The 17,947-nt window shown below is 44.0% G+C and overlaps 1 protein-coding gene across 13 annotated transcripts in view; it reads left to right on the forward strand.

Annotated features, from left to right (window-relative positions):
• ADGRB1 (adhesion G protein-coupled receptor B1) overlaps positions 1-17,947 on the forward strand; it is a 290,622-nt gene that overhangs the window by 115,213 nt on the left and 157,462 nt on the right. For all 13 annotated transcript variants that reach the window (XM_065054576.1, XM_065054578.1, XM_065054574.1 and 10 more), the window contains one exon: positions 11,033-11,191. In XM_065054576.1, the coding sequence (XP_064910648.1) occupies positions 11,033-11,191 (159 nt within the window). The remainder of the gene's footprint in view (positions 1-11,032; positions 11,192-17,947) is intronic.

Genomic DNA, 17,947 nt, shown 5'->3' on the forward strand with positions numbered 1-17,947 from the left:
GGTCATTATCCCAGATGCAGAACTGCTGTTGCTGGCTCCTTAAACTGTCATGAAGCAATTTAGCGGTAGCTTTTTGTGGTGGTCCCAGTTGCCTGTTGGATGCACTGATGAAACCATTGTCACTGACCACAGGTGTTTGCTATATAATGAATCCCCTTCATTCGTCTGCAGCCAGGATTCCCAAGGACAATCTGCTCATTCTCAGATTCATGGTTCCTACCTTAAACACTGTCAGATTCGAAGAAACATGTTCCTCTATTTCCAAAATGCTCAAATTAATTTGAGCATCCAATAATGCTCAATTGACGGTAATACTGACTGTTCAGCATCAAATAAATCAGACACCCTGCAAAGACCAGGCAGTGAAAGACTTCATGACCAACTTCAAGGTTTATGATACCAAGGATTTGATCACCTACTAGTTGGTCCACTGTAGTTGGTGTATCAGAGGAGAGATACTTTTTGTGGAAAATGACTGGCAATGGGATATGAGGCTTTTCAGAGGCTCATATCATACCTTGCACGACCTTCAGAGACCTGTGTGAAAGTCGAAACTTGTATTTCTTTCCAGTTCATGATTGCATACAGGGAAAGATTTGGCCCTGTATGCTACACAGTGCCTCTAAATTGTGTGCACATCCTTTGTTACTGCTAATATTTGTCAGTCATGTACAAACTCAGGGCAAACTCTGCCTATGCCAAGACTGCATCCAGTAGAAAATTCAGGGTTTTAACTTAAGCTGATCTTTTGCATCCTACAGAACATGAAAATCTTTAAAGATCTCCTTTTTTTTTAAACACCTTAGGGAACAGAGGTCCAGGAGGGAAATCCCTTCTCAACACAGTGGGGTTTAGAGTGGAAAGCTCCCTCCTCTTTTCATTATGGTCCAATCTAGGACCCCAAATTCCTGAAAAAGAGAAAGATGCTGCATCTCTCTGCCTGTTTTGAAGTTCCAGTTTGCTCACCTGGGAGCTTAGGGTCTGGCAGAGGAAAGTAAAAGATTTGTTCCTCATCTTCATGACCTGTCCTGGTGCAGTAACCCTATCACTTACCCTGAACACCTCAACTGCAGATATATCTTTACATTGTTTCCTTCTGTCATTGTCAAGGCTGAGACTGGATTCTACCATGCCCAAACTGGTCCCAGGCGTTAATCCATAACGTCACTTCTGCTCCCAGTGGGAGTGGTCAGCCCAATAAAGGATTTCAGATGCTCACTGGTACAATACAATTTCTGTTCCCAAACAATCCAGTTGAGACAGCATCTCTCCCAAGGGCTGTTTTAGCTGTTTTTGGACACTGCTGTGCATCTTTTCTCAGCAAAGTGATCTCCTGAGCTTCCTGGGCATGCATCCTTATTGACCCCCAACTTTGGTTCCCAGATAAGCCCCTCTCTGCTCTACATTCTAACCCATTAAACACACACCAGCATTTAAATCCCCTGGATATTTTCACTCACCTTGCCCAAGTGGTACAAGACCTGACCATTCTCTCTGTCCCCATCTTCATGAGGGGACTTATCAAGAGACAGAGACAAACTACACACAGAGACAAGCTTAAAGCCTGCTCCCTTCTGCAATGAAAAACACGTGTCAGAGGATGAGCGGGTAAAGGCAACCTCTGCTCAGCAAGGCAGCCAGGATTAGCATCTTCGCACTGCAGGATGAGTGTAACTGACAGCTCTGTGAAGGAGAGGACACCGAAGGGAGAAATGCCTGCTGACAACTTGCTTGTTCGCCAGCCTTCCTTAGAGGTGTGCACACACACCAAGTGCTTTCATGTGGTTTTCAACCGCCTTCATTCCCCTTCCGGGCAAAATCCTTGTTACTGACATTTCCGTGTGAAGAGGGTTTGGCTGTGCGTATCAAAACGTCATTAAATATTTGGTTTAATAACTGCCAAGGCGGCTGCCTCAGCATTGCACTGGAGTTCGCTTTTCTGGCTCTGTCTCGGAAGCAGTTAGTGGAGCCAGGAGTGCTGTGAGCCACGAATAGTGTCTGCAGAGTGACATCTCCTTGGCAAAACTGCTCTGAGAAGGGGGACACTTGGCTCCTGGGTTGTCCTCCTGGTGGATTTACTTTACATCCTCCTGTAATATGCTTACCTTAAGAAAATTTAACTCCTGTCTGTGCTGTACAGCAGATGTCCTGTGATACTGCAGGCAAGCCTTTCAGCTTTTCAGCCCCTCTCCGGTACGTCTTGCAGAGGCAATAGTAGCAAAGAGAAATATGTCGTAGCTCATGGAGGGCTGAGAAATTGTGGTCTTGGAGACCATAGAAATCCTTCAGCTGGAAATGCTGCTCAGGAAACAAGCTGAAATTACATGTGGCTTGCAAAGCTCTGGCTGTTACAACATGCCACTGCATTTATGTGATTATGTAATGCTCTGCAAGTGCTATATACCTTTTATAAAAGGTGAAAACACCTTTGGTGGAACCAAGACCCCTCAAACCAGGCCAAATGGAACATGAAAGGAAATTTTACAAATGCCCTTGTTTGATTTCCTTTTTAAAGGAGCTTTTATGAAAATAGATAGTGACACTCATATCAGGAGATGTTTCAGTCAACTTGGGCTGCACAGCTAGATTTTAATGTGTTCATATATTTCTCACCATACAGAGGCACGCATGTGTCTATGCTAATATATCCCCCCCTGTGCTTTGCACCGGGGTCTGCAATAACTTGAAGAAGCAAATATTGTGTGAACTCAGCTCTGATGTGATTTATACAGTATCAGAGAGGTTCAGGGCGGGAAAGCATTTCATTCCTCCCCGGGGGTGCATGCTGAATTTTTCTTCACAAGTCTGTTCTCTGATATTTTGCCTGCTCTGCTTTGAAATAAGTTAAGTGATTAGGCCTCTACGGCTTTCTTAGTGGAAGACTTTTCCACAATCTTATTTGATCTCCTGCTCCAGACTAAACATTCCCTTTCTCATTTCCCTGCCCACGTCCCCCACTACTTCCACATAAATAATCTCTCTTTATCCCTAGTGTTTCATTTGCAGGAATTCATGTAATAAGCACAGCTTTATGCTGGGTTTCTTTGAAAGCTGAGCACTGTGGCCTCATTTCCATCCCCCTTAAGTGATCCTAAGAACTGGGGGAGACTGAAACTGGTCCTATAATGTTTGACCAAATTGGGCCTCGTTATCTTCATTTGCAGGGATTTGTGAATGTTATGGAAATCAATGACAGCTTTGGCCACTCAGCAGCTTTGAAAAACACATCACTTCTTTGGGTATCCAGAAATGAGGGATCTGAGCAGCTTTTAGATTTGTGGTGGGGAACACTGGCTTGACCTTGAGCTGCATGTGCTCTGAGTACATCTCCATGAGAGTGACAGTGATTAAGGTAGGAAGAGGCTGAGCAACTGGAAAAGCACTTGAAATCATCTTGTTGACCATATCAGGTGTCTTTCAGCTCAACATCTTCTCATTAACCATGACCACCAAGGGAAAATAGCAGAAGAAGACAAGCATATAGCATCTTTCTACCCTTCAGCATCTTGCAGCCCAGAGACTGTCTGGGCAAAATCTGCTGTCTTTGCATCTAATAGTATTTGATGGATTTCTCTTTCATACATTTCCCTAGTTACTTTTTGTACTTGTAGAAACTTTGGCACCTTTTGCATGCTGTGACAAGCATTGCACAGCTTGACAGTGCTCTGTGTCTGCAAATTATGTCCTTCACTGGTTTTGCACCTGCCTCCTGCTAGTATCATTTGACACCCCTCAATTTGAATATTGGAAAAGAAAATGAACAGCCATTCCCTGGTTACCACGGCTGGCCACTCACAAACCATTATTGTGTATTCATCTTTTCCTCATCCCCACCATCTCCTTTTCCGGGACAAGAGTTCTAATGTGTTGTTATGGTTGTTGTTAATATAAAATTTGTCAGATGTAAACACACACACATCATAGAAAAGATGATTCTGGCTGTGCAAATCAATGTCCATGTTTTGGATTTCCCTTATCCTACTCACTTGCTACTTTAGCTTGAAGTTTGATAGTATGGATGCATGCATCAGCCTTGATCTCTTCCCTTCTGCTCCACCCCTGATCATCCCAAAGAAAATTTTATCCACTCCACACTTTCATCCCCAAATTCCCTTTACTTTATAGGACAAAAGGTCCTATAGCTCTTTAGAAAAGGGTTTTCATGGCATTATGAAGACTGTCTTTCATGATGACTCACAATAATCTGTTTCATTTGCTGAATCTCTTTCCTTAGAAATTACTCCTTGTGCGTGGTCCATTTTCACTGAACATATTTCCAAGGTACCTTTGCCTATCATGTTTCTTTGATCACCTCTGGGTCTTTGTTTTTAATTTAATTTGTCATTAGCCAGATAACCTCATGATACACAGTGTGGATGTTGGGCAGGAGGGCCTACTTACCCCCAGCCTTTTTGGTTTTGGTTTGGTTTGTTTTTTTTCTCATTCCATCAATAATGGAGGTGTCAAGTTCATAGGTCATTCATCAAAAGCTTTGGTATCTGAAAGAGGAAGGAGCTGGAATTAATTATTTTGTTTTTAGGGAACTTGGGGGGTCAATTTTGCTATTACTGAGCATAATATGCAAAACAGCAAGGTGCTACATGGGATTTATTTTTGAAAGGGCAGAAAATGAACCACTGGAGCAACTCACTTGTGCTGCCAGAGGCTTTCATCACAAGGAGCAGGAGGAGGGAACATCTTCCAGAAAGACTTTTTTTCCTTTCTTCTACAGAAGTAGCAAAGTGAATGCGTGACTCTCCAGGGAAAGATCACTGTTTTGTGTAATAGAGGGCTGTCTTCAGAATTATCCCTTCTGGACTTGTTCTTTCCCAGCACAGTAAGAAAGGAGAGTGATAAAACCCAGTGGAGCAACTCTCTCTCTTTCCCCATTGTATAACATATTTAACTTTCAGATGGTATAAAACAATCTTAATCTCCTTTCACTATCCTTCCCCTTATTTGCATAAGAAATAACATTTTTTTATTTTTATTCTTTTGAAAACGACTGCATATTCTCAGGCCTTCAGATACTGTGATATAAGGTCCACTACACATCCTTCCAGAGGTAGCATACAGAACTGTGGTAGGTTTATTTAGTCTTGGCATGTTTTTCAGACAGAAGGTGTCCTGGCCTGATGAGTCCGAGAGAACTCAACAAGAAGTATCTGCAGCTGGGGTCAGTGGGAGGCTAAATAAAAAAAAAAAAAAATCAAAACACAAAATCAGAGATGGATGTAGTGTGTCAGCAAAGACCCGACCCTTTTGCTGTGATCTATTGATTGTTTTGTGTTGATTCCTTAGTTTTTTGCTGTTGTCACTGCCATCTAATTTAAGGCATTGCAGCTAAATTAGAAGGCATGGTTGACTGACTGGCATCTGAGACACATCACAGCTGTCAGCTGCAGGGATAAACTCTGGATCAGGATGCAAATCTTCCCAAAGATCAAGGGTGTTTGGACGAGGCATCGAAATGGAGCTCTCTCAGTTAATTTGTACTAGGAAAGACCTATTCTATTGGCATCTCTGCTTAAGATTCTGAACAAGAAATACTAAATATGAACTTGCCAGGTGATTCTGACCACCTTGAAATTTTCTTCATTTAATTGTGGAGAATTAGAATGCGCTTGATCAGCCTAGCGTGAAAACTAATATGTTTTAGTATGTGATCATGTTAAGAACTGACCGAAGAGGATCAGAAAGCCCTTTAGAAACTGGATTAAAGGCCTCCCTGAATGACAGTTCCTGTGGCACTCAAAATGGTCCCATGAGCAGCAGCCTCATGTGCAGCAGCCACCTTCACAAAATTCATGCTAGGAGATAGGACTGTTCTCAAAAAAATAAAAAATACAAGATAAACCTTGCTATATGATTGAGGTGATAGCTGTTGGTTGTGATGGAGACCTCTGGAGATGGAGACGTGAGCCACAGCTACTCCAGTTAAAGGGGAAAACGAGCAAAGTGAGAAAGGTCTTCAGTTCTGCAAGGCTGTAGCCGAGCAAAAATTTGCCAAGTGGGAGCAGGTTGAGTGTGTGACCTTCACAGAAGTCAGTGCCTTTGAAAAGCAAAATCCTTCACAAAGCAGTTGCAGCAGACTCATTATTTCTGAATTAAGGACAGATGGCAACTCAACCTGCATTGATCAGTGGGCTGCGGCAGTTTGTTGAGAGCTGATGAAACAGGACTCCAGGGGCAAAAGGCAATGTCTGCAAAGGATCCCATTAACTTTGGTGGGATTCCATCTTGTATTTTGCATGAGTTACTCACTTCTTGGAATCAGTGGGTTCTCCTTCAACCCCATGCTTGAAATGTAAAAAGGGGCAGAACAGGGAATTGTGTGGCAGACAGGTGAGAATTTGCACCAGTACAGGTTAGTGGTTGACCTGATGAAAAACAGCATTGTGAAGAAGAACCTGGAAGTGCTGGTTGACAACAGGTCAATGTGCCCTTGTGGTCAAGAAGGCAAACGGTACCTGGGGTATGTTAAGAAAAGCTTGACAACTCTGCCTTGGTGAGGCTGCATCTGGAGTACTGAGTCCAGTTCTGGGCTCCCCAGTTTAAGAAGGACAAGGAATTACTGGAGGGAGTCCAGCAGAGCTACAAAGAGAATTAGGAGTCTTGAGCATCTTTCTAATGAGGAGAGACTGAGAGAGCTAGGTCTGTTCAGCCTAGAGAAGGCTGAGAGGGGATTTTATCAATGTTGATAAGTATCTCCAGGATGGGTATCAAGAGGATGGACCAGACTCTTTTCAGTGGTGCTCAATGGTGGGATGAGAGGCAACAGGTGCAGACTGAAGCATTGGAGGTTCCACCTAAACAAAGGGAGAAACTTCTTTCCTTTGAGGTGCCAGAGCCTGGAACAGGCTGCCCAGAGAGGTTGTGGACTTTCCTTCTCTGGAGACATTCAGGACCCGCCTGGACACATTCCTGTGCGATCTGCTCTGGGTGACACTGCTTTAGCAGGTGGTTTGGACTAGATGATCTTCAGAGGTCTTTTCCAACCCCAACAATTCTGTGATTCTGTGATTTCTTGTAAGATGTGGAGTCCATGAGTGCCATTGCAACTCAACAAGTCACTCCGGATCAACTGAGTTGTGGGACATGTATGCATTCACTCATGTCTCTTCTGCAACATCTGCATTGGGCTAACAGCACCCGTGTCTTGCCACAGCTCAGCTGCTCCACGGCCATGGTAGCTCCTTCACTTGTTACCCAGCCATCCGTTTCTACCAGCCACATGTTTTCAAGTCCTGGGCAGAAGAGCAAAGTGTTTTACTCGTGGCACAGTATTTTTGTCTATCTTCAAAGTCTGGATGGGTATAACTTCATATAATAGGCCTTTAACCACTTGTTTACAGCACCACTAAAAAAGACAAATCACTTGAAATAGCAAATGACTAGACCCAGGAAAAGAAGGAAGATTTCAAAAGGTTTATCTGGCAGCCAATAAAAAGGATAAATAACGTGCAGTATTTCATTTGTCAGAACCATGGGACAACCTGATGATAAAAAAGGACTACTCCATAAACTGGGGAATACCTTTGTCTTGGCTATAAATGCCTGTGTTGATTTAATAAGTGTCCTGGTACTTCTACTCTAGCTTCTCTTTAATACACACAAATGGGATGGAAACTGAGGACTAAGGAGAGGAAGAAAGTTATCTGTGCTCAGCTTCATAAAAAGATTTCATTCAATTTAAGGGCTTGAGATCATGATGTTTTTAATCTTATTTTGACTTGTTCTCCCATTGCTGCTGACAAGCAGAGTAAGAAGTCAAAAACTGGAACCTACACTATCCCCCACTCTTTCTTGTAATGAGACAAGGCAGCATCTATTATTTCTATTTATTTTGGGGGGTTTAATGTCTCATGATAGGTTGCATCCTGAAATGCAGACCTGTTTGAATAACCCATTATCAAACTGGAGACATCGTGACAGGCAATCAGTTTGGCTAACAAGTCTGTATTTTGTCTACAAACAAAATATAAAATGAGCTTTTCAGGCACTGGAGCAATTATGCATTTTGACTCAAAAAGCATCGCAAGCAAATTAAATCACAAGCCTAGCCAAGGTTTGTGTGGAGCTGCTTTTTCCCTTCCCCAGCCACACTCCTAATTTGCAAGGTAGTGAGAGTAAAGAAAGACATCCTCAAAAGGGCAAGCAAGGATTTGATTAGTTATTAAATGTGTCTGGTTACAGATATCTTATTGATCAGCTGAAGCAAAGTATCAGGATACTTGCCATTATGCCAATGGCCTCTGTCGCAACTGAAACACAATCTGTCTCCCATCAGGAAAGAGGAGAGACAAGCCTGTTTCCCTGTGCTGTTCAGAAAAGGAACCAGCAGAGAATGTGACTTTCAAGCAAAGGAGAGTCTTCCTCAAGGTCAAATATATATTGTGTGCCAATAACAACTCCATCCTCCACACTGCTGCCTGGATCTCTGAGCATCTTCACTAGCCTGTGTTTCCATCCTTCTCTGTTTTCCCATGTTAGCCCCATTACTGAGTATCTAAGCAACTTCCACTACATTCAGCAGAGGGAATGATGTTGAGCATGTGTTTATTCTCAGACTGTCTCGGGAGAAAAAATTAGAAACAGCTAGGTTGGTGATAGTAGACTATCCCTGTTTTGGGAGTAGAAACAGAACTTCACAGTGTTGTGCTATGGAGGCAGATGAGTATCTGCAATGGGGTGCTGGTAATGTGCCCATTTTGTGATCTGACACCTAACTGGGCTGATGAGGACCCTCATTTTTCCAGAAAGGTCTGGTTTCTTACCTGGGGTATGTAGATGGAGCAGCAGAGTCCACAGCTCAGGGGACAACCATACTCTCTGTTGTCTCATAAACAGCAATACAGGGAGACTGAGTCAGCTGAAATGGATCATTTGCATCTCTAAATCTCTGACTATTGGTGAGAAAAATATATTTATTTGATTTTTATTTTAAAAAGCAGCATTTGCCTTTCTCCCAATGTTTCATCTATTCGAAAAACTACATTTTCAGCTCATTATCTTTATCTCTGCCTGTGCATGGTACATAGCTAAATTTCTTGGACCTGAAACGTCTCCAAGGGTGGCTTTGGATAATGAGAGAATGCACAGCAGGAAAAGCAGCCATCTGAGTGTGGCCACCTCTGGGATGAAGTACCACCTCTGCTTCTCCTCGTGAGCTGTGCAAATGATGGATCAGAAGCAGTCACCAGCTGTTAGAAGCAGAGGCCTATTACAGAGCAGATTTTAGCTTGCTTCATATGGTCAATGAGGAGAAAACTGACCACTGAGAGATGTGACAGCTTATCCATCACTTGAAGGGCCTGTATGGTGCCCTGCTGTCTTTTTACAACACAAATCCCAGCCTTCCTGGGCTCCCTGTGGGTGCTCTGCTGCAATGCTTTGGACTGTGAGAGTAAAGCCAGATTAAGATGGTCTTCACGGTCTATCCTGTCATCAGCATTTATGGTCTTTCCACCAGGGCCAGTTGTTCTTGGCAGCAAGCTAGAATGATTCAGGGTGGAGAAGGCTGCAGAGACTCAGCATTTGCCTTCTGCAAGTGGCAAGATCATTCCTGCATCAAGGGGCTTGCTGGCTCCATCAGCTTGCAGGGCTGTAGCTGGTACAAGGAGGAAAGCTGCACATTGCTGGCACCAACTCTGAACATAGAATCACATAATCATAGAATCATAGAATAGTTTAGGTTAGAAGGGACCTTCAAAGTTCATCTAGTCTGATCCTTGCCATGAACAGGGACATCTTCACCCAGATCAGGTTGCTCAGAGCCCCATCCAGCCTGGCTTGGGATGTCTCCAGGGATGGGGCACCCACCACCTCCCTGGGCAAGCTGGGCCAGTGTTTCACCACACTCATTTAAAAGAACTTCTTCCTCATGTCTGGCCTGAATCTTCCCTTCTTTTGTTTAAAACCATCACCTCTTGTCCTATCACAACAGGCCCTACTAAAAAGTCTGTACCCATCTTTTTTATAAGCCCCCTTTAAGTACTGAAATGACACAATAAGGTCTCCCCAAAGCCTTCTCTTCTCCAGGCTGAATGCCCCAAGTCTCTCGGCCTGTCCTCCCAGCAGAGCTGTTCCAGCCTCAGATCATTTCTGTGGCTCCTCTGGCCCCTCTCCAACAGGTCCATGTCTGTCCTGTGCTGAGGATCCCAGAGCTGGACCAGCACTGCTGGGGGGTCTCACCAGAGCAGAGAAGAGGGGCAGAATCACTTCCCTGACCTGCTGCCTATTCTCATTTTGATGTAGCCCAAGAACTGATTTACCTTCTGGGCTGCAAGTGTACATTACCAGTTCATGTCCCATCTTTTATCCCTCAGTACCTCCATGGTGAAGGGAAGCCAAAAAATCACTTTCACCTTATGGTGCTCACAGATTGCTCCCTGTGGTTACTGCAAAGGTCCTGGAGGGGAATATCATTCCCCCACCAGTGTTGTCCTTGAGAACAGTGCCTCAGTGTTGCTGATGGTATCTGCAGTGTGGGGAAAAGGAGTGTCTTTTTCAGGGGGGGCAGTGGATGGCAGGACCCCTATCCCTTCCCAGATCACTTGTTCTATCTGCAGACAGACATGTGCATTGCATGGGGAAAGAAGGAGGAGAGATAACCTCATTGATGCTGGACATGTATCTTGAAGTGTTTTTTGCAAGTGTCTTCTGGGGTTAGGAGCCAACAGATACGAAAATGGGAAAAGGTTCTTCTCAGAGGAGGGGACCACTTTGTCACAGCAAGCACAGAAAGAGCTGGACTAATCAGTAATGGGACAGGGTCTCCAGCAAGGTGAAGTGCCTGTTTAGACATAGGGAAGAGTTGAAGAGAAGTAGATGAAAGGGCGATGTTTCTTCCTTCCTCTCCTACCTTTTGACTTTCTAGGCTACACTGTGCTGTCCTACTACATTAAAAGACATCTCAGTTTTGGGGCTGGGCAGTGGGTACATTGCAGGGTCTACCGGGCCAATGTTGTATTGGCTTCCTGGGTGCTGGGCTCTCACTGAAGCTGATGGGGCTTTTTTGGATTTTGCCCAGGTGGTTGGAACCCATGGTCGGCTTGGGGTGACTGCACCAAGGACTGCGGGGGAGGCCTGCAGACCCGGATGCGAACCTGCAAGCCCCTTCCCAATGAAGGTCTTGTCTGCGAGGGAGTCCTGGAGGAAGGACGGCTGTGCAATAGGAAGGCGTGCAATAGTAAGTAGAGGCATGTTCCCTTGTATGGGCACAAGTGTGTCACTCTTCTCAAAAGGAGCTTGGCCTCATCACCATAAATAATGAAGGATGCTCTAGAGGCACCGCGAAACTGCCAAAGGGTTGTATCAGAGCAGTAAGCCCAGGGGAGCATGAGATTTCAGCTGTGCATGGCCCTGCCCTTCCTTGCCTGTCTCGTGGTCACGCATGCACATGCACACGTGCTGACACATGTCTTCTGACACACACACGCATGCAGATCCAGACCTTTACCCCAAAGAATAAGGGTTAATCTATCAGAATCTATAAGCAGGCTTACACCAAATATTTATATGCTGGTGATAGATTTGCCACTGATAGCAAAATATACATCCTTAAAGGCATTTCTTTGATATTTGGATCCTCTCTCCCAAATAAATAAATAAATGTGCAGCTAAGAGATGCTAATCTTTTGTCTTAGTCCACTTTCTGGGTCAAGAACAGTGTTGCTGTCCCTTTCTTTTACAAAATGAAGCCTACAGGACTAAGATCTAGAGAAAGATCTGGCCATTAGGCAGACAAAACATGGGGCCTGAGCAAGGCAAAGCCTTTAGTAGATGCTCTGCTCTCCTCCTGTAATGCAGCTTCTCTCCAGAGGTCAGGGGACAAATTATCAACCCCAGTCAGAGGTAGATATCGATGGCTAGAGCTGGTGACCTGCAGCACTTCCATCCCCAGTGTTTCTTTTGCCTTAGCTGAGTGGAGAGGGAGGTGAAGAGGAAAAAACAACAGCAGAAAAAGCTCAGGCCAGCAAATGCAAGCAAATGATGATTATAATTGTTCCCTTCTTTTTATTTCTCATTCATAGTAGAGAACGTTTGAATAACTCCTCTGACTAGTCAGATAACTAGGGAAAGTTCAGCTGTCTTCAAAGGCAAGGAAGTATCTCCTGATAAAGGAGAAGTTCGAATAGAGGGACATAAATATATTCTTCTAATAAGGGCTAAAATGATGTCATGCATTTTTTACCACTTCTTTAAATTTAAATCATGTTGCAATTAGGCTTTTTTTTTTTTTTTTTTTAATGAAACCTTCTAGTATATTGAATTTCATCTCTTTGACTCACTGTTGCTAATTTCACTCTGAGGTTTGCCCACACTAGGGAAATTTAATCTGTGTCCCCCACACTTACTGGTGACTTTGGAGTCATAACGCAGCTGTGGCTTGAGACAACAAAGGCAAGAGTGCATCCACCCATGGGCAGGGATCTGGAAGCTGGAACTGAAAGAGGGTCCAGCTGTGGGATTTGAGGACACCTGAATGGAGATGAAGGAAGAACCACACTGGTCTTGGTGGATAATTCTGTGAAGGAGAAGAAGGTGGAGGTGGCATTGTGGGTGGCTAGAAGCGGCTCTGCCAGCATGGCCACACTTTAAACATGGGGACAAACATTACTATAGACAAAAAACTCCTTAGAGTGCCCCTCTTATGCTGGATTTGTCCCCAGAGTCTCTTTGCAGGACATCTGTCCCCATCCTTAACCCCTCATGGGACCTGTTTGGTTCCTTCACAACCCTCTTGAACTGAGAGGAGGTCCAGACTAGACACAGTTTTCCAGGTCCAGCCTCACTGGCACTGGGCAAGGGACATAACATCTTCCCTTGATCTGCCCCAGAGGCAAAACTTTGCTTTTCTCCATGCTAGATCTCCTGAGGTAGTTGTGGCAGAGTGATGAAATGGGATGGTGAGTAGCCATGGACCCTGGAAGTTTGGGTTAGGTTTCCACCTCCGCTTATTGCGCAGAGCACAACAGTGAAGGATGAATCACTGTTTACTCACTATTTACTCACTCATCCTTTCCATAACAAAACATTCAACAAAGCTGATCCTAAGTGAAGGAAAGTCTGATTGTACATGGAGAGGCTATGATTCAATACATTATTTAATTTGTTTTCTGTCCTCTTTTCATTGCATACCCAGTCAACTCCTGCTCCAAATTGCAGTGTGGTTTGTTTAGCTGATCTTATTTGGAAAGAAAGGATCCTGAACCAAATGAAAGTACCTAGTTTGGAAAGAGAGTACACCCACAGAATGTGGCAGCACAAATAGATTCATCATTTTGAAATAAATAAGTTAATTGTGATTAATTTTCCCAAAGGTCTCTCCACAGACAAAATGCTAAGCCTTGTTGTGATGCTTGCAAGCTGACAAGCTAGAAAGCATTTAAGGGAAAATATGAACAATTAATCTTTCAAGACTTGTGCAAGCACATCTTGAAGTCCACATCCTACCTCAAGATAAACCTGTAGCTTTTTTTATCTACCAAAGCTGTGCTTTTGGTTCTGAACTTGCTCCTCAGTGAATTTGTCCCTTGTTGTCTTTGCAGCCATGCCAAAGAGAGGTGCACTTTTTGACTGAGGAAGTGCTTTTAATTTTTCTGCACACAGCCTTTCCTTCTTTTTGCTATGATTTGTCACAAAACTTGAGAGGGTATATGAGAGGATATAAAGGTAGAATAGAAATCCTTCTGTTTTAAATCTGTCTGTTATTGTCATGCTGACTTTTGCTCATAGATTTGTTAGGGATGAGTAAGATGTTCATTCTTCCACTTGAACTGTTATTTTCCTAAGTGTTCATTATAGGTTGTAGTTAAATAGACTCTAATACCTTTTTTTTTTTCTCTAAATTAAACAACACCAAAAAATAAAAAAGAAAACAAAAGAAAAAAAAAGAAAAACAAAAGAAAGAACTGGACAGAAGAAGATCTATAATCTTAGTAAAGCAGCAAAACAAAACAGGGATGAACACTTGGATGTTTTCCTCTTTGCTGTGTGCATAAATAGAAACTTGTCCAAGAAAACTAATACCATTACTGAAAAGTAAAATCAGTTGCTGGTCAACCAAGTTAGCTTAGAATGCCACAGAAATAGCCATCACCCACAAGGGTAAATCCAACTCTTTTCTTTAGCTTCTCCTTCCTTTCTTCTGCCAAAGTGGCTCATAATCTCATGGCTGATTAGCAAGAGTGTTTTAACTGTTTATTTGGATCTCCAGCAGCAGGAAGATATTTTAGTCTGATGCCACATCTGGGGCAGGTTCTCAGTGGGAGCAACTCTGGGCACTGCCACTTAGCTCCCTGGAGCTGCTGAGATGAACTTTTGTGAAGGATCTATGAAGACTTCACCGGTCATTTTATTTTGCCTGGCTATGGTAAATGCACTAGAGGGATCCCACCCTTCTTACCATGCAGGTCCTCCCCCAAGTGGCTATTGTCCGGGTCCTGTCACCCTTCCTCTTCCAGAGCTGCCCCAGGTGGACCTTCAGCAGGTCTCACTGTGCATCAGTGGGAATGGTGACTTACAGACTTTCCAAGAGGTGTAACTTTGTGCAGCTTGGTCACCAAAACATAGGTATAGCCATGTGGTTCCCAGAGATGAGACTGAACTTATTGCCTGGAGGCCATAGCTTTGAAATCATTCCACAGGGATGGCTGAATGACTCCACAGGTGCCACTTGTATGTGGGCTTTTGTTTTTTCCACTCATTTGAGCCACCACCTCTGCTGTTTCATGCAATGGAGTCTCTTGTTTGATGGTGTTCATCTGGCTAAATTTCCACAAGGATACATATCCAAGCCCAATGAAAAGTGAGCCAGGTAAGTTATTTCCATGGACCAAACCCAAAGCTGCAAAACTCTGAAGTAAAACTGTAATGAAGGCTCATCTCAAACTGGAAAGGAAACTTTGTCTGGTAATAACATCTTGGTTTGGACAGAGTTTTTTTTTCATGGCAGCTGTTCAGCTCAAGAGACGTAATCTGAAGGACAACATCCAGTGTTTGTTTTGACTCTGATTATTCCTTGCTAGAGGCAAAGGACTCGGTGAGATCCTCCTCTCCAGCACAGACAGGGGAGATTTCCTCCATCTGTTGGATTTGGCCAGGAGCTGCTGTTTTACAGACAGAGGAAAAAAAAAGCCAACCCAAGTGTGGTGGCAAGTGCTTGTAGAGAAGCTCTCTGGGTCCACCCACTTTGGATGGAAGGGGAGACCCGCTCTGCTCCACTGGCCTCTCTTGTCTTTGTGGTGCTAAATGCTGTCGTTGCTCACAGCCTGGCACAAAGAGGGTCCTGGCATGGAGGCTGGGCCCGCAACGTGATAAGGACAACGTCCAAAACAGAGAGGGGATGTCATGGGTCTGACCCTGGCACTGGAATTCGACAGCACTGGCGAAATGCAAGAATAGTCTGAGATGTAGGCAGCCTGCATTTATTCTTAGGGAATGAAAATCGGCAGAGGAGCCAGCTGAAATTCTGCCATCCCATCTGGCAGAGGCAATGCAAAACCATCTTCTGACATTTATGAATATGCAGATTGGGCAGATACATCTCCCCTAGTCTGGGAAAGGGGTAGCTGCATCCTGCCCTGAGGTGTCTAAGTGTGACAATGGTGCAGTCCTGTCAATTCATGCTGGATTTCCAGCATGAAGTGAGTTCAGGATCTGGCCCTTTGGCTGTATAACTGTTAGAGGTGTGAAGAAAGGCATGTTCCACATGGCATTCAAAAGACTGAGTCTCAGTCCCACTCTCTGCCGCCCCTGACTTTAATTAAAAATAACCTGTTTGCTGTAACCACTGAGCTGAAATACCCCGTAGATGTGTGAGAGCATCTTTACTCCCCACAGACCAGGCTAGAATTACTTGCAAGCTGGAAGAGCACCTTGTCTTATATGTACCTGCTGCTGCTTGCAGGGACTTCACCCTGTCTTCCCTTTTAATGGTGATTTTGACAGTTAGTATCTGGGGGTTGCACATCTCCCCCAGTGACATTTTTACAAGTCTCAGATGTTTGAGCCGAAATGCTTTGTGCTGTTTCCTTACCTGGTGCCATTGCCATATATCCAGTTGCCTCCAAAATGACCCTCTTCTAGGTCTGCTGAGATCTTGGTTGTTAGGGATTGTTAGTGATTCTGCCCCTCTCAGTTTTACTCTTTTAGCAGCTGCTAGATGCCCCAGAAACTCCACAACCAACACCTTTTCCTTCAGTTTTAGTGCACTGAGATATATTTACTCCATTTCAATGTTTTTGGGGAGTTTTGTGTGTTTTTTTGTTTGTTGGTGTTGTTTTGTTGTTGTTGTTTGTTTGTTTTTGTTTTGTTTTAATCATCTCTTTCCACACTTCATTGTGGTCCATCCTTTCAGTCCCACTACCCCAGCTTGTCTGAATAATTTTCCTGGTCCTGCTTTTTTCTTTGCCTCTCCTCTTCAGGGCCCGAGTATAGAGGGAAAAGTGTGTAGCTCTGTTGAGACATGTTTGGATGTTAAAGCTTTGGCCCACCACACCGCAACATCTCTGCGTTCATTTCTTTCTTTTCCCTCGGTTGTGTTTCAAGGTGCTGAGGTATTACATGTCCTCATTAGAAGGGTTGGTCTCCTGCTTCCACTTCTCACTGCTGCTGGCATAGCAAGACCATCTTCCCCATCGATGTTTAAGCTATGTTCTTACAAAATCTCACATGCTTGCCTCTGTTTGCAATTGAAATCTCTCTTTTTTTCCCTCCAATGGCTTTATTTCTCTATCCCTCATATTAAATTCTCCAAGGTGTCGAGTATTTCAACAATGTACCATCTTTATGGCATTTGTAGAACTGGGATGTAAATCAAGTCTAGGTCTTGCTTTGATCCTGACATTACTCCTCTCCACTGACCTCCTTGTAGGAAGCGGGCTGCTGAAATCTGACCAGCTGTCCACTGCCTTTATTTTATGACCTTGTCCTCAGCACTTGCTCCAAATTTGCCTCACACATAAAGAAACCAGCTTCCCTTGCTTTGTTCAGAATCATGGTCGATTTTTGCATACATTCAAGCCAACTGTACAGGACAAATGTAAGCCATGCTCCGTGTTAAAGAAACAGACTTGCTTCTCTGCAGCACCTTTTCCAAAGGGGAGGCAGTCTGCCTGTTACAATGGAGAGACCTCAGCACGGTTCTGCAGGCTGTCTTTGCTGGAGGAGTCCTGGGACAAGCTAGAAGGATCACACATTCAGCCACTAGACTTGATTGACTCTAATTAGGATGAGCAATAACAGCACATGCTTGTCATACCCATTAGAGAGCATAGGAAATCTTGCAGCTCCTTTGAGACCAGGATCAGTCATTAAGAGATACCAAGAACATGAGGTCCAAATAGTTGGTGAGAGGAGGTCCAGGATGCCAAGGCTGCATTTGTAACTTCTTATTTTCCTCTTTATTTCCTTCCTCTGTCTTGCTTCATAAGATCATAGAATAATTAGGGTTGGAAGGGACCTTCAAAGCTTATCTAATCCAACCTCCCTGCTATGATCAGGGACATCTTCAACAGGATCAGGTGGCTCAGAGCCCCATCCAGCCTGACCTGTGATGTCTCCAGGGATGGGACATCTACCACCTCTTTGGGCAACCTGTTCCAGTGTTTCCATTCCTCCATGCTCACTGGCTGCTTCTGGGATATTTAATCTCAAGTTTTCCTTGCGACCTTCCTTGCTCTGGGCAGCTGACAAAGCCATCCAAGCTCCACATCTACCTCTTGTTGCCCAGCCCCTCTTTCTCCTCCCAGCTTAAACAAATCTCTGAGAATCCTTTGGGATTTACTGTAGATGGAGATTTCGTGTGCACTTGTGGTTTGTGTGTTTTCATGAAGAGAACTTAAATCAGAAAAGAAGAAGGTGCATGGTTCTAGCCAGCAATGGATGGTGGGAATGGAGCAGAGTTTTAGATATGTCTTAAATATCAGATTAATTAACTTTT

Source organism: Columba livia, chromosome 2 (assembly GCF_036013475.1).
Source record: "Columba livia isolate bColLiv1 breed racing homer chromosome 2, bColLiv1.pat.W.v2, whole genome shotgun sequence".
Classification (NCBI taxonomy): Eukaryota; Metazoa; Chordata; class Aves; order Columbiformes; family Columbidae; genus Columba; species Columba livia.